A 23346-nucleotide genomic window follows, 5' to 3' on the forward strand; every position below is an offset into this window, starting at 1 on the left:
GACTATTTTCATTTTTTAAAAGAAGAACATCCAGAACAAGAAGTTTATTATCCTCTTCTAATTCTATTGTAAATTTTAAATCACCTCCTCAAAAACTAAGATGTTCTAAAAAACTTTTTAATTCCTCCACCCCATAATTCCATACTGAAATTATGTCATCCATATATCTCCGAAAAATTATATGTCCGAAGTTATCTCCGAAAAATGAGGTATTTTTAACTTACAAACGGATGATCGGATCTTAATGAAATCTGATATTTAGAAGGATATCGTGTCTCAGGAGCTATTGTTCTAAATTCCGACCGGATCCGGTGACATTGGGGGAATTGGAGGGGGGAAACCTAAAATCTTGGAAAACACCTAGAATTGAGGGATCGGGATGAAACTTGGAGGGAAAATAAGCCCAAGTCCTAGATACATGATTGACATAACCAAAACGGATCCGCTCTCTTTGGGAGAGTTGGGGGAGGGGAGGGTTAATTCTGAAGAATTAGAAAAAATGAGGTATTTTTAACTTATGAAGGAGTGATCGGATCTTAATGAAATTTCATATTTAGAAGATCTCGGAACTCAGATCTTTTATCTTTAATCCCAACCGGATCCAGTGTCATTGGGGGGAGTTGGGGGGGCAAAATCTTGGAAAACGCTGAAAGTGGGGAAATCAGGATGAAACTTGGTGGGAAGTCCAAGATATGTGACTGACATAACCGGACCAGATCCACTCTCTTTGGGGAAGTTGGGGAGGGGGGTATTTCGGAAAAATTAAAAGATAAGGTATTTGTAACTTACGAACGGGTGGTCAAATCTTAATGAAATTTGATATTTAGAAGGGTCTTGTGCTTCAGAATTCTTACTTTAAATCCCGACCAGATCCGGTGACATTGGGGGGAGTTGGAGGGGGAAAGTGGAAATCTTGGAAAAGATGAAAATTGATATTTCTTTATCTTACGAATAGGTGATCGGATCTTAATGAAACTTGATATATAGAAAGATCTTATGTCTCAGATGCTCCATTTTCAATTCGAATCAGATCCGGGGACAAGGGGGGTTGGAGGGGGGAAACGAAAATCTTGGGAAACGCTTAGAGTGGAGAGATCGGGATGAAACTTGATGGGAAGAATAAGCACGAGCTCTAGATACATGATTGACATAATTGGAACGAATCCACTCTCTTTGGGGAGTTGGGGGGATTTCCAGTACTTTGGCGAGTTCGGTGCTTCTAGACGTGCTAGGACGATGAAAATTGATAGGCGTATCAGGAACCTGCACAAATTGACTTGATGACAGTCGTTTCCCCGATTCAACCATCGAGGGGGCTGGAGGGAGAGGAAAAATTGAAAAAAATGAGGTGTTTTTAACTTAAGGAATGGGTGGTCGGATCTTAATGAAATTTGATATTTACAATGACCTCGCGTCTCAGAGCTCTTATTCTAAATCCCGACCGCTTCCGGTGATATTGGGGAAGTTGGAGGGAGAAACGGGGAATCTTGAAAAACGCTTAGAGTGGAGAGATCGGGATGAAACTTGGTGGGATGAATAAGCATAAGTCCTAGATACGTGATTGACAAAACCGGACTGACTCCGCTCTCTTTGGGGTAGTTGGGGGGGGGGGGGGGGGGTAATTCAGAAAAAATAGAAAAAATGAGGTATTTTGAACTTAAGAACGGGTGACCGCATCTTAATGAAATTAGATATTTAGAAGGAACTCATGTCTCAGAGCTCTTATTTTAAATCCCGACCAGATCTGGTGACGCTGGGGGGAGTTAGAGGGGGAAACCGGAAATCTTGGAAAACACTTAGAGTGGAGATATCGGGATGAAACTTGGTGAATGAGCTAATGTCGTAGATATGTGATTGACGTAACCGGACTGAGTCCGCTCTTTTTGGGGAAGTTAGAAAGGGGGACCATTGCTTTGGCGAGTTCGATGCTTCTAGACGTGCTAGGACGATGAAATTTGGTACGCGTGTCAGGGACCTGAACAAATTGACCTGATGAAGTCGTTTTCCTCGATTCGATCATCCGGGGCTGAAGGGAGAGGAAAAATTAGAAAAAATGAGGTATTTCTAACTTAAGAGTGGATGATCGGATCTTAATGAATTTTGATATTTAGAAGGACCTCGTGTCTCAGAGCTCTTGTTTTAAATCCCGACTGGCATTAAGCCTCTGATTTTCCTTTTGAATCATCTATTGATTCTTAGAATTTTGCTACAGCTCATGCCATATGAGCTCTTAGCTCTTATTGAGCATGCACTAGTCTTTATCGAGCATAAGTAACAGTTCCTACCTCCATTTAATTTCTTTTCAAGGGATACAAGCTCTATGACACACTCAGGATCGTAAGGGCTTCTTTTGACGATAGCCTGAAAAAGAAAGCCTAGTAATAGCAAAATTAGTCATATACCTGCGCAGAAAAGGGAGGAAAAGGATAGGAAGAAGGAGAATCTTCCCAAATCCTTTTAAAGGACACACAAGAAAGTTTCTTTACAAATTTGGGTTTAAGATTTATATTTTATAGCCTTTTCCCCTCCCACGGATACCAACTCAAGGAGAAAGGATAGAAACCCCCAGCCCCTAGGTTTTTACCTTTTTGTGTATCTTCATTAAAAAAAAAAATCCTTGAGGTAAATCATTTGGAAGATGAGAGGAGCCGTATTCCCCCCCTCCTTTAAGTTTTAATGTGCCGAAGATCTAAGTACTGTAGATCCTGCCCAATTCTAGAGAGCGTCTAAGCGATCAGAAAAGCTGGATCGAGTAAGTATATTCGTACAAAAACTAGAACGAAACATATAAAAATAAGTTTAGTTTCTTTCTTTTGTAGATTTTGTGAAGTAATAAATTGGAAAGCCTTTTCGGAGAGTATACGGGGGACCTAGCTCGACAAAGCGATGTCACCTAGTTGTTTTCGCCTGACAAAATTTACGGCACAGAAATAGACCCATTTCCTTTCTTTCATTCTTTAATATCAACCTTTAGAGTATCTGATGAAAATTCGGTTAAGACTATGTATTTTCACCCAATGCAGTATGATTTAATACTTCAGTGTCACGACTATTTTTGCCCCCTAGAGCCTTTTCTGGTCTGTTTATACCCAAAAGCCATTATTTTTTAAGATTTTCTATTTCGTTGTTTTAAAATTCGGTTGGTTTTACATTTTTTTTAACCTTTACCTTACCCTGCTATTATATATAATTCAACCCCTCAAAACACCAACATAAGATTTAGAACACACCAAAATACCAACAAAAATCACGTGAAGTTAAATACTATAGGAAATTCTACACCATATATTATGGCTAAATTTTGGAATATTGGTAGCAGGCTATATTTCAAAATTCCTTCTTTTCTTTATTATCTTTACCTGTCAAATTTTCATTTTGGTGCCTCAATTTTGCATGAGGGGGAAATTTTTCATCAGGAGAAATTTTTCATCAGGGGATTTTTTCTGTGGGGGAGGTTTTCTTCGAAAATTTTTCCGTTGAGGGTAATTTTCCACAGAAGGGAGGGGGATATGTCTAGCACCCTGAATTGGGTATATTTCCCAAAGATCAAGGTTAAGAAAAATTTCTTTTAACTCACTAATCCCGATATTAGGTATTTCAGACACTGCAGGGAGATTAGCCATGACAATCAGGGGGGGACGAGCTCTGCAAATGAAAGCAAAATGCTCATTAATAAGGTCAGGACTCAGATGACTAAATTTTTGTCTTTCCCCTAATTGTGAGTAAACGAACGATGTACGGCATTTTTTTTTCTTCCTATATGGTGAGATTCACTCAGTTTCCAAATACTGTTTAAGTGATCACTGAAACCAATGGGAGAGGGGCAGTGCATGGAGCATCACAGAAATCAGAGATGTCAACAAATATCTGCAAGCCTCAAGCAGATGTTCTACTTCAACCCGTGAAGGCTGAGGTGACCAATATCGTTGGAAAGGAGCTCAGGTGGCTACGTTCATGGGAGAGGGAGATCCCTAAGCTGTCAGCTGCATAAGCAGGACAATAGCCTTCGTGTAACGGCTCGGAGGAAGGAACCATTTTTAGGCTCTTCATTCCGGGTCTTTCCTTGATTTGCCCGACGGAAAAGCCTGTTCTTTCGAAAACTTGATATTAGCTTCTTGTTTCATATCTTACTTAATATTGCACGAAAAGGCACATGGAAGCTGGAAAAACTTAGATAAGGCTGAGGCCACATGCATGTTTACCACACATCGATTTACAAGGTAGGAAATATACACATGGGCGGCAATAATTGCCTAAATTGAAAAGTTTATTTTTAAAAAGGGTAGAAAAAAAAGACGAACGAAGGTGCCATAAAAATCTTGGGCACCTCTCCCCTACACGGAGACTCTTCTGAAAACGTTCCACAGGCAAGGCATGTGCTCACTCTCTTCAGATCCCAACAGGAACAAGTATAGAAAGGGGATATTCTGCTCTGCTCAATCCCCGCTCACTGGTTTTGTTTTTTTCTATACCTATCATTTCCCCTTTTTTCGTCTTTTATTTTGTAAACTGTAGACGTTGTTTTACATAAATTCACCCTTTGTGGCACATATTGGCGCAATGGAGTTATTAAAACCTTCGTCACATCCTTCATTTTCTATGCATTTCGGTTCTAATTTACTTTTTTTCTATGAGTCATCGCCACTACATTTACCTTTAAAATAGTCAACACACATGTGCAGGTAATTGCACTTGTTCGTTATGCATTTACCGCACAAGTAGGACTTTTACAAGAAAATTTACCACTTCGGGCTACTTTGTCTTCACTGACCTCGCCTGAACCGGAAACTAAACATTCTATTGGAACAACATCAGGCAAGTTAGTTTGCACTATATCATTGGCCGTACCACAGTTGATCTGGGTAATATTACTTCACGAAATTCATTCCAGATCTTGCCAAATCCGCAGTGGTTACACGCAAATAGGAAATTATGGGATAAGGGCGTTTGCGTTAGTAGCAGGCACGTAGGCAGGAATTTTTTTCGTGGGGGGAGGCCAAAACCCTTCAAAACAGCAGATATAAAGTAGCACTTTTTTATTTAGTAACTAAATAAAGGGAGAAAGCACGTATGTCAGAAAATGCAGATTAACTTTATCTATACTTTAAATCGTAACCTTCGAGCAGAGCCAATAGCAAATTTTTCCAAAATTTCAACGACTGTTACGAGAACATCTCTGTGGACATTCAAGAGTGCCAAGCCATTCAGTCGGTCTTCACTCATCCGACTGCGAAGATACGTTTTGATCCTTTTCATCGAAGAAGATGACCTCTCAACACATGCTGTAGACGTGGGAATGACACAAAAGATGCTCAGTAACTTTTGAATATTCGGAAATATTTCACGTTCGCACTCAGCCAAGCTCTGCACTGCTGTCTTCGGGAAAAGACTGGGTACTACTTTCAGCCACTTAGCTCGCCATAGTTAAAGCTCAGCCATCACAGCGGAGTCTGAACTCGTCAGATCTGAGGCATATAATTTAATCAGTTCTTTAAGATCGCTGCTAGGCTGTTTCACAACAAAAGATGGCAGTATTCCGCTGAGGCCTTTCAGCGTGACCTTGTGCTTTGTGAATCGAGATTCAAGTGATTGTATTAGCTGATCTACAAATGGGAGGGAAATGGAGACGCGATAGTAAAATTCTATATGTTTTTCTGCCGGGATATCACTTGGAATTTTGAAAAGTTTCCTCTTTCGTGGCATGACAAGAGTAACTTCTAGTTCTCTGCATAGCCTAGTTGCTTCCAGAAACAGCTGATGAAACCTTCCTTGCAATATGGGTGCTGTGGGGGGGTAGTTTTTCTATTGCGAAAACGTTGATTTTAATGAAAAACGATAGTTTCCAAAATTGATCCATTAAAAGCTGTACTTTATCCTGAAAAGGGGGGATAAACACCCTAATATCAAGGATAATTCTATTTTGCTGTGGAAACACAAAACTCTCTTTACAAAAAAAATAACAGTACAATCGCTAATTAGGGGATTGTGGGGTTGGTTCGGACAATGTCCGAATGCAACCCACTGTAGTTGTCCAAATCAACCCCACCTGAAAGAAAAAGCCTGAAACCTCACCTACGCCTCAGAGCTTACAGATGGCGCCAAAAACCAAAATCGAAACAACTTAACAAAGTCTAAGTTAAACGTGTCATGCATTAAGAAAGCTAAATGTTTATTAATATAGGCTGAATTAAATCTCAAATTAAAGAAGATACAGGATGCCTTTTCTTGTTTTTTCAGTTTTTTTTTCAAATATTTCCAAAACGACTGCACGAGGGGTAACAAAACTACATACGCAAATAGAATGCTAGATGGCAGGTCTACATTGTTTTTTTTCTTGATTAGCAGACGGCGCTGTAGGGAGAGAAGCGCTTGTCCAGATTCACCGCGCGTCCGAACCAACCCCACTCTCCCCTACTTCAACCCTTAACTCCCCCGGTATGGAACTCTTTTCCGACCTGTTGGCATATATCCCATGTGTGGAACTCTTTTCCACCATGTCAGCCCTTAACTCTCCAGGTACGAAACTCTTTTCCGACCTGTTGGCATATATCCCATGTGTGGAACTCTTTTCCACCATGTCAGCCCTTAACTCTCCAGGTACGGAACTCTTTTCCGACCTGTTGGTAATTATGTATCTAACCTACTTTCACTACTTTCAAAGTTTACACCAGCCCCACTCTCCCCTACTTCAAAGACGGTAAAAAGTTAGACAGAAAATGGGTTAATAATTGGGCAGTGACTTGACCGGATAATTCCATGCTGTAAAATCACAAAAAAAAGGCTTCACGCATAATTCTTAATAAATGTCCTACTTTTGCCAGAAATCCCAAGAAACCATGCGGAAATTAAACATTTCACAAAATTTCGGGGGGGGGGGGGTCGGTCGGAAGGCCCCCCCTGCCTACGTGCCTGGTTAGTAGTATCAGGTTCTGCGTCTATTGCGGTATGTTTACCTTTTACTATTTTCAACTTTATTTTACCTTTTACTATTTTACAACTTTACCTTTTACTATTTACTTCACATTTTATTATTTTACAACTTTTACTATTTACTTTAACTTTTACTATTTTACAACTTTTAATAATTACTTTACCTTTTACTATTTGATTTACCTTTAACTTTTACTATTTAATTTACCTTTTACTATTTTACAACTTTTAATAATTACTTTACCTTTTACTATTTACTTTACCTTTAACTTCTCCTTTTACTGTTTTACAACTTTTAGTATTTACATTACCTTTTACTATTTTACAACTTTTAATATTTACATTACCTTTTACTATTTTACAACTTTTACTATTTACTTTACCTTTTAATAATACCTTTGCATAATACTTATATCAAAAGTGGTAATCGAAAACTGGATTCTCTTGGGTTCTGGTATCCTTGCAAGAGAAGCAGGGTTAGGTGCTGCAGCGAAAGGTATTTGACTTTCTCGTTGCTTTCGTGATTCATCCAGCTTTGAAAAAATTCATCAATAGAGACATGTCCCTCGGTCGACAGGTCGGACAGATATATGATTTCCCTAGTCCTAGTGAGTGTTCAGGACCAAGCATTTTCCCGCCTCACGTGGAATTAGAAATCCAAATGTTACTTGGGAATGCGTTTAACCGTAATGCTGTCTCTCCATTCTCGTAAAAGTGGACCCATTTATCATGCTTCGTACAGGGTACACCACCTCTATTGCCGGTTAATTTCTTCAACATAGAGAGTGAAAATCGGTGCTTATAATAAATCGCGCAGCTTTGCTATGCTATGGGCCTCATTGGCTGGCACGTACGCAGGGTGGGGGGCCTTTGGGCCCACCCCCCTCTCGAAATTTTGTGAAATGTGGAATTTCCCCATGGTTTCTTAAGATTTCTGGCAAAAGTATGACATTTACTAAGAATCTAGATACATGTGTGAAGCCTTTTTTGGGATTTTACAGCATGCAATTATCTGGTCAAGTCACTGCCCAATAATTAATCCATTTTCTGTCTAACTTTTTACCCTCTTTGAAGTAACTAGCGATTGTGCTGTTATTTTTTTTTTATTGTAAAGAGAGTTTGCTTTCCACAGCAAAATAGAATTATCCTTGGTATTAGGGCGTTTATCCCCCCTTTTCAGGATAAAGTACAGCTTTTAATGGATCAATTTTGGAAACTCATTTTTCATTAAAATCGACGTTTTCGCAATAGAAGAACTACCCCCCACAGCACCCATATTGCACAATTAACCCTAAAATTCCCCTTTCAGTGGGATATAATAGATTAATCACGGGTTCTAAATAGCTTTGAACATAACCTGAGCCTAAAACGTACTTTTGAGGCTTCAGTCTCCTTCACCCCATCCGCTACAAACTACAGATTAAAGCTAATCTGTATTTTCTGATATACGTGATTTTTGCATTTATTTAGTTACTAAATAAAAAAGTACTTCTTTATATCTGCTGTTTGAAAGGTTTTGCCCCCCCCCCCGAAAAAAATCCTGCGTACGTGCCTGCTCGTTGGTGACACAGCCAATTAAGCCAAATTCAGTTGAATTTTCTTTAAATGTTCAACTACTTTGTCTGAAAATTTTACTAGCTCATTAAAAGTTGCTCAAAGAAGAATCGTCAAAAAGTCTTTTAAGTCACCTCAAATACTGATTAATTCATTGAACTTAAAAAATAATGGGTTTACAGTTTTAACCACTAGACGAAAACTGTTATCACGTGTTAACTATTAGACTAACATCTTTCTAAAATGTTAGGCTTAGATAACAGTTTTCGTCAGTGTTATCACACTGAGGCATAGAATAAATAAGCGAAACCAATTAATCGAATTTAACAACGCTCTTGCCCGTTAAAATTCAAACAATATGCTTATTCCCGAAGACCACTTGACCTTCAAATAATACCTGCTTACAAACTGCTTAAACTGCTATACCTGCTTAAACTGTCTGATGTCCGATTAGGGGCGTATCCTGGTTTATTTCGGAGGAGAGGGGTGTTTTATATAACTATTTTTTTCGGTGGGGGGAGGGGTACACAAAAAACGAAAAAAAATTTGTTTATATCCATTTTGTTAGGTTTTTAAGAGTCTGACAAACAATTTGATTGGGGGGAGGGTCAACCCCCTGGATACGGCCTTGTGTCCGATGTTATTATTATTACAACGTTTTACTTAACTTGCTGACTCTGTCGCCATTCAGTCATCCAAAATTTGAGATGCTTATTTCATACCCTTTCTCTCATCCAATTTGGCTCAAAATTTGTATATAGCTTTGCTTTATTTAACATGTTAATATTCCGATATATTTGAATCCCAAAATACTTAATTATCCTACAATTACAAATTTGCAAAAATTGTGGCCCAAGCGTACCTTCGCCACTGCGGATGTGGGCGTTTCTAATAGACAACACTCTCAATCAACATTGGACATGCATTCTTGCTTTTAAGCTATTTTCACGTAGGAGTAGTGTGTCCGGGTGTTAGGTGCATGCTAAATATAGTATCAATTGAAGAGCTAATTAGGCACAATTTAAACAATTTAAGACAAAAAAGAGTTAAATAAATACTTTACAAAAAAATGTTTTTAATAAATACTTTAATAAACAAACTTTCAAAAAAAAAGTTTTAGAAATGGGCTTAAAAAAGGAGAAATAAATTTTTTGGTTCTAAAGAATACTTTTGATATACATAGCGTCAAATATAATTTAAAGATGGTGCGCATTTTACTTAAATAAAGAACTGTGAATAATTATGATATCAATAGGAAGTTTACTGAAAATGTGCCACCTGCCACTACACAAGCCCACTACACTGCCACTACATAACTGCATAAAAAGGTCTTTCTCATTGACAATTGAACCGTCAATTCTTCCTGGTTTCAAAACTTATGTGGATATGTTAGTTTCGACGTGAAACAATAATATTCACTATAATAATATCGTATAACAATATAATCGTATATATATCGATTATATCATCATATATATTGTATATATCATATACAATATATCATCATATACAATATCATATCAATATATATTAATATAAATATCAATATATAATATCAATATCAATATTAATATCAATATATCATATCAATATATATGATATATTGTATATCATATACAATATATCATCATATATATCATATGTATTGTTATAATCGATTATAACAATATAATCGTATAATAATATCGTATAACAATAATACGACGTGAAACAATAATATTTCATTTTAATTGTCCTTGGTACTTAGAACTAAAAGAAGATTTTGAGCTTACCTTCAAAATAGAATGGTGGAGCGGTCTGAAGCTTTTATCAGTCCCAACAATTTTCATAGCAGCTTCACCAACAGGACGAGGATTACATTCCCATCCAGATAAGAAACTCTCTATGGCAGTTCTCAGTTGATCACCATCTATGGTTTCGGAGAGGAGATGAAATAGTGCATCAAACCCTGCAGCCGATACCCCATAAGACGGGTCTTCATTTAGCGATATACTCAACTTATCAATCGCCAATGTCTTCAAAATTTCATCTAAAAATGTGATAATTGTTGAAAAGAGAGCATACAAAAATTAAAAGATGGTAGATCAGTGGCGGCTCTAAGCAGGGACAGGGGGGCAGGTACCCCCCTCAACAGATTTCTGACATCCTTCCCAGATCTAAGGAAGACCTAAGGAGTTGGTTTCGAAAAAGAAAAACAGAGGGACTGAATTTTTAAAACAAAACATTTATATAAAACATAAAATATATTGTTTTAATAAAAATATTGTTTTAAAAAATATTGTTTTAAAAAAATATTTTGTTTTAATTAATTATTCTTTGCATTTGCTCAAAAGTTACCTTAATACTCATTACGAATTCGCTTTATATAGCTCATAAGACGGGTCTTCATTTAGCGATATACTTAATAATTTCAAAAGTGCTATTTATTCTAGTTGACCGGTCTTTTTTATTCAGGAGTCATTCTTAAAGATTTGGAACAAATTGAACTTTAGCGTAAAGAGCGAGGTATTAACAGGGGGTAAACCCCCTGATATGAAGTATATGAGGAAGTTCTCCCCGTCGTCAAGACCTCGCTGTTTATTTAATGAATCTATAGAAGTGAGAGTGCTCCTTTTCTTTGAAATTTTTGCCTCTTCTAACGACAGTCTGCGACGACACGGATCTCGGCCTCCAATTTCACACCGAAGAGCCTATCAGACGACATTTAAAATTTTCATTCTTTTCATTGGCTTAAAATTTCAGACAGGACCACAAGAAAACCAACCACGTTTTGAAAAGGTTTACAATTTTATACAGGAACACAGGAAAGCCAATCAGGTTTTAAAAAAATGGCGTTACTTGGTTTCTCTTTCTAAAATACACTTCATTAGGGAGGAAGAATGAGACTGGCTCACAAAAAAAAAGTTACACGCATTAACCAAAGCAAACTTTTTACCATGGAATTATAGAAAATTAACGTTTTTTTTCTCTTTGGTTTAGAAGCTAGGGAGATTCTGTTGTTTTTTTCCTCAGCTCACCAACTTTTTTGTCACCTAAATTTGTTAAATGTGTAAGCCATCTGTCGACCACTTCCGAGTGTTTAATTACTTCCAAATTTTATCAGTGTATGCCCTTCCAATGACAGTACAATAATAGACAATCAAAATTAACCCTCTTATATACTCTCTTTTGTATAAATAAAATAAGATAAACAGGTGAATGAACACAGCACAAAAGTATAAATCAAACACTAATATACAAGCCGTGATAGCACAGTGCTTGAATGCACAGAATGCTTGTCTGTGGCAGTGGCAGCTTAGGTTTGAATCTCAGATTAAATTTTTGTTTGTCTTAGTGAAGACTAAAAAGCTGAAAATACTAGGTAAAAATTTTTTGGAGACATTGTCAATATAGAAGCACAAAAATAGTCCCAAATAGGAAGTTTATAATTAAAACAAAATTCTTTAATAAATAGTATTTAAACGGAGAAAAAAAACATTCCACTAACTTTTGACAAATTTTAGAAGCGCTAATTATGAATCTGACTGGGGGGGGAGGGTGTTACAATCACCTTACATTAAAAAAAAGATTTTTACTACTTTTATTGAAGAAGAAATAAATTTACCCCTTTTCCAAATTTTGAAAATATCTTTTTCCATTAAAGAAATAGAATAGTTCTTAACCCTGCCTCCTCTAAGTTTCAACAAATTAGTACTCCTGATCAATTTTTTTTCCCAAAAATTTGATTATGTATCTAACCTCACAGCCTTACTCACAAAAATGTCGGTTAAATTCGAGCCGTGTTTGTAATGTCTGTGGAATACACTGTTTACAATAATTTCTTCATATGTTAGTTTAGGTCTTTGCCACTGAATAGACACTAGGATCAAACTAAAATAGGGTTAACTCCTACCCCGGTTTTCCAGCCAAGCGTTGTATGCAGCAATCCCCAAGCGGCTAAGACAATCAATCCTGGCAATTCGCAATTTTTCTTGTTGCATTGTCTTAATTCCTCTCATACTATGCATAAAATTTCCAGAATTCAATACTTCCTACAATAGAGAAACAATATGAGAGATAGAGAGAAAGGTTTAATAAAACAACAATCGTAGCCAAAATGGCTAATTAGATGCTGAACTACAATAAATGTTATTATGCACTATTATATAATGACGTAAAAGAAGGGACGAAAGAGTTCTGGTACCGGTCTGTCTCAGCACGCACAGGCACAAGTTTTAGCTTCTGTCTCGTACGGCTGACTGTCGGGGCTTCTGGGGGTAAAATGTCACGATAAGCAGGGTTAGACAGCAGCATTTTGCCAAACCTTAGGATAAGGTCACCCAAACGGAGTTCCAAACTTTGGAGTTCAAGGGTTGCTAAGGCGTCGTGGTAGGAAATGTCTCTATTGCTCAGGATGATCGGGGTTGCCCATTTTTGGACTAACTCCAGTTCCTGCATTAGATAGGCGGTTCTTAATGCTGACGGGCCCCAGACGGGACGGGTGCATTCAAGTATGGGGCGTACGTAGCACAGGTATGTCCGAAGAAGACTGTGGGCATTGCACCCGAAGCGACGCATTTTTAAAAGGGTTCACAGAGATGTCTTAGCTTTACGGGTCATACTATTAGAATGAAGCATAAAAATACAAAAGTAAAGAAAATTATGTTAACTCCATCGAATATTTATTTTTTTTTACGTAATTTTTCTGGTTGCACTGACTCAATCCCTCTCATACTATCCATAACAGTTCCAGAATTCAATACTTCCTACAATACAGAAACACAATAAGATATAATAAAAAAAAAATACCTAACATCAGACAGTTCGTGGTAACGAACTGTAGTAAGGAGCGACCCGGCTCAATAGTAACCGAAACTCTAAAAAATAAAATTTTGTTACCAATAGTTACATCAAAAGAATCGCATTTTAATGCTGATTTTAAATATATAAGTATCATCAAGATCAGTTATACCCATCATAAGTTACAAGCCTGAGAAAATTTGCCTCATTTCAGAAAATAGGGGGAAACACCCCCTAAAAGTCATACAATCTTAACAAAAATCACACCATCAGATTCAGCGTATCAGAGAACCTTATTGTAGAAGTTTCAAGCTCCTATCTACAAAAATGTGGAATTTCGAATCTTTTGCCAGAAGACAGATCACGGATGCGTGTTTTTTTTTTTTTTTTTTTTCCAGGGGTGATCGTATCGATTGAGTGGTCCTAGAACGTCGCGAGAGGGCTCATTTTAACAGAAATTAAAAGTTCTAGAGCCCTTTTAAAGTGATCAAAAAAATTGGAGGGCACCTAGGCCCCCTCCCACGCTCATTTTTTACCAAACGTCACTGGATCAAACTTCTGAGATAGCCATTTTATTCACCATAGTCGAAAAACCTAATAACTATGTCTTTAGGAACGACTTACTCCCCCGCAGTCCCCGTGGGAGGGGCCGCGATTTACAAACTTTGACCTGTGTTTGCATATAGTAATGGTTACTGGGAAGTGTACCGATGGTTTCAGGGGGATTTTTTTGTTTAGGGGGGAGATTTGAGGGGGGGGGGTTACGTGGGAGGATATTTCCATGGAGAAACTTGTCATGGGAGAAGAGAATTTCAATGAAGGGGCGCAGGGTTTTCTAGCATTATTTGAAAAAAAAACAATGAAAAAATAAATATAAAAGTTTTTGAGCAACATAAAAACTTAAAACGAACAAAAATTATTGCACATATGAGGTGTTTACCTCTTCGTTATACCTCACACTTTATGCTAAAGTATTTTTAGTAATTTCAACTATTTATTCTACGGCCTTTGTGATTCAGAGGTCATTCTTAAGGAATTGGGACAAAATTTAAGCTTTAGGGTAAAGAGCGAGGTATCGACGAGGGTTGAACCCCCTCATGCACGCAATAAAAACATAGGAATATAGAAGTTCGTTACGTAAATTAATTCGTAAGTTACGTATATTTTTTACCAGTGAAAACGTTTGTAAAAAATTAAAATTCTAGTTGCTTTTTTAAGTAATCAAAAAATTGGAGGGCAACTAGGCCTTCTCGCTCCCTCCTTTTTCTCAAAATCTTCCGATTAATTGCAATTAATTAATATGCAAATTTCGTTTTAATTATTTACGAGCCAAGATCAAAACATGCATTAATTCAAAAACGTCCAGAAATTAAATAAAAAAAAACAAGTTTTTTTAAATGAAAGTAAGGAGCAACATTAAAACTTAAAACGAACAGAAATTACTCCGTATATGAAAGGGGCTTTTCCTCCTCAACGGCCCGCTCTTTACGGTAAAGTTTCTTACTGTTTTATAGAGTTAAGAGAAAGAGTCAAACTTTAGCGTAAAGAGCAGGCCGTTGAGGAGGAAAAGCCCCTTTCATATACGGAGTAATTTCTGTTCGTTTTAAGTTTTAATGTTGCTCCTTACTTTCATTTAAAAAAACTTGTTATTTTTATTTAATTAATATCTAAATACATAAATACCTGCTATATACTCTTCTTTCATTTTTTCGCGTTTCATTATTTTTTCCTGTTTCGATATCGAGTCAAGCGAATTGCTTTCTACTTACTTGAGATCAGGGTTACCGTTGTGTTATTTTAATCACCAATTACCAAATTCCATTAAATAAAAGATTGTCACATGCATTTGAATTTTGAATAGTGGTTAATTTTTTTTTATTGTCTCATTTTTGGCTATTAAATATTTGTTTATCAAACCTTGAGAATTACTTGGAAAAAAAATTGTCAGTGTGACATTTTAACTATTAGTTTAAAAATTATGAATATTTTTTATTCATCCAATAATAAATTAATCCAATAATTAATCCAATAATTTTATTAATCCAATTTTAGCATTTTGACATAGGAAGATCCTCATTGCCTTTTACTAATCTTAATAAAAACTAAATGTAGAGTAAGGAATAAACAATTTTAATTCCTTAGCTATTTTGTCATTTATAAATACTTCTCTCGCTTCCTCAAAACCAATTCATCTAGTTAATAACCATAAGTACTTTCTGGGGAGTCAATTGAGTAGGGAACAATGTCCCATCCCTAATTTTTAGACCGCAGCTTTCACGTATTGTCGATATACCTTTTTTAGGTATATTCATCAAAGAATAAAAAAATCCCCCCCCCTCCCAAGATTTTGGAAAATACATTCAATGTATCAAAATTATAGAAACTGTTTGGGGCCCTTGGGCTCCGATGCTTATTAGCAAAGAAACCAAATTATACACTTCCTATTTATACTTTTTAACATTTTCGTCTCTTCAAAGGTGCTAAATTTTTGCCACTTCAAACTTAACATTAAGGATAATATCTCTCTCTCTCAAGTAGAGCTATGACCAACTCTCAAACTATGTAATATCCTTAAGCACAAAATTCTCAAGTAAATAACAGAAGATTTTAGGATTGATTGTAATGAAAGCGGCCTTTACCCGACAGCATATTTGTTTTTACTCGGTATTTACCCGACAGCACATTTGTTTTTACCCGGTGTTTACCCGACAGCATATTTGTTTTTACTCGGTATTTACCCGACAGCACATTTGTTTTTACCCGGCCTTTACCCGACAGCATATTTGTTTTTACTCGGTATTTACCCGACAGCACATTTGTTTTTACCCGGTGTTTACCCGGCAGCATATTTGTTTTTACTCGGTATTTACCCGACAGCACATTTGTTTTTACCCGGCCTTTACCCGACAGCATATTTGTTTTTACTCGGTATTTACCCGACAGCACATTTGTTTTTACCCGGCCTTTACCCGACAACATATTTGTTTTTACTCGGTATTTACCCGACAGTATATTTGTTTTTACCCGGCCTTTACCCGACAGCATATTTGTTTTTACTCGGTATTTACCCGACAGTATATTTGTTTTTACCCGGCCTTTACCCGACAGCATATTTGTTTTTACTCGGTATTTACCCGACAGCACATTTGTTTTTACCCGGTGTTTACCCGACAGCACATTTATCCTGTTTTTGAACCTAGCTGTAGCAGCACACTGCAGGGCACAGAATTTGATTCCGGACATGAAGTTACGCGAAAGCGTCTCCATAGTAATCTGAAGACGAAGAAGATCTAAGCAAAGATGCAATGCTTACTTACTACAAAACTCACATGAGACCAATTCTAGAATATGCCTGTCCAGTCTGGCACGCTTGTCTCACAAAAGATCAAACTGACAAACTTGAGGGAATACTAAAGCGTGCATTGCGAGTGATTTTGGGGGATACACTGTTACCCTATGAAGAATGTCTTGTTCTGTCAGGTCTAACAACACTTGAAACAAGGAGGAAAGAACTTCTAGTGGGCTTCGAATACGGCCTTCTCCCATCACAGAAGCATCGCAATACCCTACAACCATACAACCCCGGAGCAACACAGCGATACAGGAAATCATTTTGGGGGATACACTGTTACCCTATGAAGAATGTCTTGTTCTGTCAGGTCTAACAACACTTGAAACAAGGAGGCACGAACTTCTAGTGGGCTTCGGATATGGCCTTCTCCCATCACAGAAGCACCGCAATACCCTACAACCGAACAAAACAGCCACGACATTCGGCACCGCATCAAGCTACAGCCATACAACCCCGGAGCAACACAGCGATACAGGAAATCATTCCGACAATTTTTCACAACTCATTTTTATTTTATAGTTTTATATATTGCGATTATTTATTTTGATGTTCCGAAATAAATTATTTGTCATTGTCAAGAAGAAGACAGCACAATTTATAAAAATGACCCCTTTCCTTAACAAAACTCCCTAAAGTTATTTATTGCATTATTCAATTCAACTACAACAACTACTATTACTAACAACTCATTGGATCACCAAGCCTTATGAAAACGGATAAATGACAAAGGGATGAAACAAAATTTTATCTAGGTAATAATATAAATTAAAATTCTTACTTTTCTTAATTGTTCAGCTTCGGTAAATTTACCTCGCTTTTGAAGTACTTCTGCCAGCTTAATACGATAAACAAGAGATTGGGCACCTTCCATGGTTCGATAACCTTTCATAGTTCTAGAAATAATAAACAGAATAAATGCATTGCAATAAATTCAGATATAAATTAAGATATAATATATAAATCAAATAAGATATATATATATATATATATATATATATATATATATATATATATATATATATAAATAATATAAAATATAATATAATAAATATAAGTATAATATTATATAAATATATATAATGTTTATTAGTTAATAAATTGATAATAAAATTTACTATATAAATATTATATATATATATATATATATATATATATATATATATATATATATATATATATATATATATATATATATATATATATATATATATATATATATATATATATATAAATAATATAAAATATAATATAATAAATATAAGTATAATATTATATAAATATATATAATGTTTATTAGTTAATAAATTGATAATAAAATTTACTATATAAATATTATATATATATATATATATATATATATATATATATATATATATATATATATATATATATATATATATATATATATATATATATATATATATATTATATTATATATATATATATATATATATATATATATATATATATATATATATATATATATATTTATATATAAGTATATATCCGCAAATAAAGTAGCATAGATTGTATATTCATAAATTAGCTTTTCAAACTAGGGATCTTAAGTCTGTTTTTTTTTCTGCAACGACAAATCGCTTTATATATATATATATATATATATATATATATATATATATATATATATATATATATATATATATATATATATATATATATATATATATATATATATATATATATATATATATATATATATATATATATATATATATATATATATATATATTAATCAGAAGTAAATACATAAATCCAGATGAAACAACTGAAGTGCCATAACTGAGCTCAGGAAATATTACCTATTCATCTATGTGCTTGGGGGGGGGATACTATTCTTTAAAAATAACCTATAAGTAGGGTCTGGAGTCCAAGAGACTTAATAATAATTGTACCTCAACAGCAACTACGACTCAACATAACGAGGCATTAGGAATGCAATAAATAGTCTGCGGTGCACTTACTTTCACTGAAATTGTCTCAAAATTTCCAATAATTCTCAAGGAATTAAACACCTACCCAGACACTTCGAGACGTTTAGCTCAGGGAGCTACAGACGAGGAAGCGGGACTAAACAAGAAACGTCATAGACACTGGAGTCATATGAGAAATATAAGAAATTAATATTCACGGCTTTTTTAGGGGGGGGGGCAACCCAGGGACCCCCTTATCACTCCGTAGGTGCTAGACCATGATTTATGCGCAAGTTCGGAAACTTCATTCTTTCCTCCAAAAGAGATTATTCACTCCGTCCCCCTGCACCATTCAGTGCCAACAAAGATTAGTGCCAAAATTGGAGTGCCACAAAAACTAATTAGTGCCGTCCAAATACGGGTCATTTAAATTTTTTTGTGCAGTTTTTTTTTTGGTCATCGTTTTCAACCAGTAATTGGTCCTTATTTTAATTGTAAAAAATAAACCTTTTTATTGTAGTTCTTTTTTCATTTATATGATCTTTTTTATATCTTTTATATATCTTTTTTTCTTTTTATTTATAAATCTTTTTTCATTGTAGTTTTTGGTAATGAATGACCCTAACGAAAGATCTTCAGTTACTTTAGTGCTTTCGTCGAAGTAGGTCTATTAGTCAAGTGGTCTGTTGCAACAATTGTAGTTTAATATTGGTGGTGGTTTTTATGTGTTTTTACTTTATTTTAGTTTTTTAATCTTTGTTTCTTTTAGGCTGAAAACACCTCGTTTTTATACAGGCGAAATATCTACGTCGTTTTGTTTTTTTGTCTTTTCGCTACTAGCCGAAGTCTTGTTTTGTCTGTTTTCTTCATTGAGTTTCCTCTCTTTGTTCCTTTGAAATGATTCTAACTTTTCTAACTTTCTAATTTTTACTCTAATTCTAACTTCTAATTTCTAATTTCTAACTTTCTAACTTTTATAACAAATTAAAAATTTTCCGAACCTAATATGTACTATAAAAAAAAGAGCCATTAGTTGTTGATTAACTTTTAGTTAAGACTTGATTAAAGAAAAGACACACAAAAAAAAAACAACAAAAAACATACACATATACCCTGATGTATTCTAGGGTGTTATCAATTCCTTCCATAAGTAAGTCAGGCAGCACTGCTATATAAATATGGAAAATGCTGAAATATTCACAATACTGTTTTTCGAGACGAATCGATTAATCATAATTTGTGACTGAAATCTTTCTTATACCTTCACACAGGTTAGCAACGTCCTGGTACCGAGCGCCTAAGTTGTTTTTCGGCGAATTTAAGCCTAAAATATTTTAAATTATCATCAGAAATAGGCTAATTTCTAATGATAAAAATCTAATTAGCCTTGTTACGACTCGATTTCAGCACCGCCAGGCACTAAAAACTAAGTGATTATTTTGCCAACAATTTTTTAGCCGAACTTCAGATAAAAATTTACCAAGACAATTTTACAGTATAGAATTAGCTATGTTCCACTTTGGTTTTAACATCACCACAGTCCCGAACACCTGCTTTTAGATTTATGAAAAAAGAACTCGAAAATTTAAAAGTCACTATCGAACAGTAAGTGATTACCAGGCATTGTTGTCTTGTTTTTATTACTTAAAATATTTAAAATGTTTGTATGTTTTTTTTTGTTTTTTAGCGTTACTTACTCTAGCTATTTTGAGTACTTGACAAATATGTATGTTTAATTTGTTTTGTTCATCTTTGTACTTTCTTTTTTCATCTAAGTTTCATCTAATCCGCTTGCGTTGTTGTAAAATTTGGTTATAATAAATGAATTATTTAATTAACCGAAAAATCTTAATAAGCTAATTACGAACTACGAACCAAGAAGCCCAAATCTAATTATACAGTTATATTTTAGTATATTAAATACGTCAAATACAGTTATATTCTAGAAGAGCGAAAAGGAAAAGAGAAGACAAACATAGTCTCAATACATTTTCCCATGACTCTTCCTCATTTTCGGGAAAATGTACTGAACCCTTGTTCCAAAAAAAAGTCAAAATTACTTTATGTGCATTGTTTTACCTCATGGGGGTAAGAGAGTAGCCCCCCCCCCCCCCATTTCGATCCTGCGAACACTCATATTATTTTCAGTAGCTGAAAAATATACTACTACTACTACTACTAATAACTCACTGCAGCACCAAGCCGCCTGAGGCCAACACAGCTACGCACGCTCCTCCTCCAACCTAATCTATTTAAAGCCTCCCTCTTTACACCCTCCCAGGAAGTTCCCATTTCCTTTAAATCCTTATTTATGACATCCTCCCAACCCAGACAAGGACGACCTGCTTTCCGTGTAGCCCCAGACGGTTGGCCAAAAAGGACAATCTTCGGTAATCTGTCATCCTTCATCCGTAGAACGTGGCCTAGCCATCTCAACCTTTCTTTCATTATAGCCCTAGAAAGCGGGATTGAACCACACTTTTCGTACAACCTACTGTTTGAAATACGGTCAGTCAGCCGGGTACCCAGAACAATCCGTAGGCAATTTCTCTGGAAAACATCTAGTAAATTTTCATCTGCTTTTCGGAGTGTCCATGCTTCAGAGCCATATTTGACCACTGTCATCACTGTAGCTTCCAATATTCTAATCTTGGTTTGTAGGCTTATCTTTCTATTCTTCCAAACTTTTTTTAACTGTGAAAAAACGATTCAAAAGCAGCAATTTTTCAACAAATTAAAAAGAAAATATTTATAAAAAGTCAAAAGAACAATAAAAAACTTACGACAAAACCTCTTGAATGTCTTCCAAAGTGCAAATATCTTCCCTCAGAGTTGCTTCAAGAAATATCTAAGATAACAAGGTTAAAGACGAGATTTAGTTACGAAAATAAAACTAAAAATAGTAAAGTAAAATTTGCAATTTAAAAACAAAAATTTAGCTGCGTCAAAACTGAAAGAGAAACAGAAAATAAAATTGTCGCAAAAGAAGAGAATAAGACGGATAGTCTGAAGACACTTTTCGCAGACATCGGCATCCATAGACTTTATGTGTTTTATTACTTATGTGACGGAATAGGACGATTTCCTGAAGTTACGCAGCATCTGTAAAACGGTCACTTTACGGATGAGTAGATAAATCTTAGCATAAAAATTTAAAAGACCTAGAAGCTCATGCGGCACTTCCAGGAGCAAATTCTATGTAAGTAATCTAAACGGATATAAACCCTCCACTCCAAAGACACAGCTTTACTAGAACTTTTTACTCCCCATCTCATTTTATTGCCATCTTAAAAGCCATTTCATTGGGTGCGGTTACAAGGGCGTAGGCGTACCCTCATAGAGATTAGACCCGAACACTCGAAATGATAAAAATAGCTATTGGCTAAGTCTGCATTCAATCCACCATCCTGCCAAGTAATACGGCTGATACTATATTTTACAGTGCCTACCCCCTTCCCTTCCCAAAGAGGTATGATCACGCGCAGATCCTACAGGGGCACATCCAATGAGCAAGGCCGTACATTCCGCTAAGATTGACTGAGATTGACGTCTTATTTTTTAAATATACTGAAGATAAGAATCTAGGTACCCCCTTCCCCTCTCCAGCGGTCGACCTAAACTTTCGATTGATATCGTGGACGCTATCAAGAAAATATAATAAGAAGAATCTAAGAACTCCTCCCACAATGATTGGATTGCATCCGGACACTCAAAAGGCACAACTAGGCACAAACTCTGATTTCTTATCAAGTTTATCAAGTTTTTTTTTTTACTTTCAATCTTTACAATAATTTTTTATGTTTTTTATATCCTTTATTTACAGTCTTCGTATTTATTTGACAAGAACACGAATCCGACCATACGAATTTCTAGTTCCACTCTAGTTTGATTTTAAGTCCATATTTTGTTCTTTTTCTTTTAGAGTAACGCTGTTTTTTTTAACTGACTTTTTAAGTTTAGTAAGTATTTACATACACTGTAGTTTTTTATTCTCTTCATATTCGTATCGGTTTTACACAACTGTCCTTTTTTAGTTTAAATTTGCATATTTTTTTTTTTACATTTTCGTTTTTTTTATTGCATTGTTTATTCATTTAATCCATAATGATTTACAACAGATCCTTTTTTGATTATTTTTATTTGAAGAAAGACACAAGTTTGACAAGTTTTGCCTGTGCTCTAAAAAAAATCTCATCTTAAGAAAAATATTTAGTTGAAATATGGCAAAAACAAAAATACAAATTATATTATTTTTTTTTACACATAACCAAAACTGCTTTGATTTTTCTTAATCGGTCTGGAAAAAAAATAAGTACATAAAGTTTGCAATTTGGCACTTGGTATTACAGAACGCAAAATAAAACTTTTTTTTACCTACTTGATAGGCTATAGAACGGTGTAACTTATGACACCTTAACTTCTCAAAACCAAATTCACCCAAATAAAAAGCCAAAAAGTTCAATTCAGATTAAGATATGCTATCCAATTATGTGCTTAAACAGCTTGTCGATTTGTGTTGTTTTTAATTAACGGCAAATTAACTGTTGTTGTTTTTTCGTTTTTATTATGCAAGTAAAAAGAATGTAAAGAACATAATTAGTCTATATACCAGTAATTAGCACTTATTTCGTAAATTCATTTATTTTTGTTTTGTCCATGATCGGCACGCCTGCTCCACACTGTTCCCACGTCCTCCCATTTGATTTGCATTTAACGTGTGAATATATTTATTTATTTTTGACTCGCAAGAACACCAAAAAACTAAAACACACTGTGAAACAATAGCAAAATGTGAATACA

The 23346-nt window shown here is 35.2% G+C and overlaps 1 protein-coding gene across 1 annotated transcript in view; it reads right to left on the reverse strand.

Annotated features, from left to right (window-relative positions):
- Positions 1–23346, reverse strand: part of LOC136024779 (uncharacterized) — a 77225-nt gene that overhangs the window by 28035 nt on the left and 25844 nt on the right. The window contains exons 5-9 of the mRNA XM_065700235.1: positions 21330–21394; positions 17394–17508; positions 12377–12515; positions 10257–10513; positions 2286–2361 (exon numbers count right to left, since the gene is read on the reverse strand). Coding sequence (XP_065556307.1) covers positions 2286–2361; positions 10257–10513; positions 12377–12515; positions 17394–17508; positions 21330–21394 — 652 coding nt within the window. The remainder of the gene's footprint in view (positions 1–2285; positions 2362–10256; positions 10514–12376; positions 12516–17393; positions 17509–21329; positions 21395–23346) is intronic.

The sequence above is a fragment of the Artemia franciscana genome, chromosome 3 (genome assembly GCF_032884065.1).
Source record: "Artemia franciscana chromosome 3, ASM3288406v1, whole genome shotgun sequence".
Taxonomy (NCBI): domain Eukaryota; kingdom Metazoa; phylum Arthropoda; class Branchiopoda; order Anostraca; family Artemiidae; genus Artemia; species Artemia franciscana.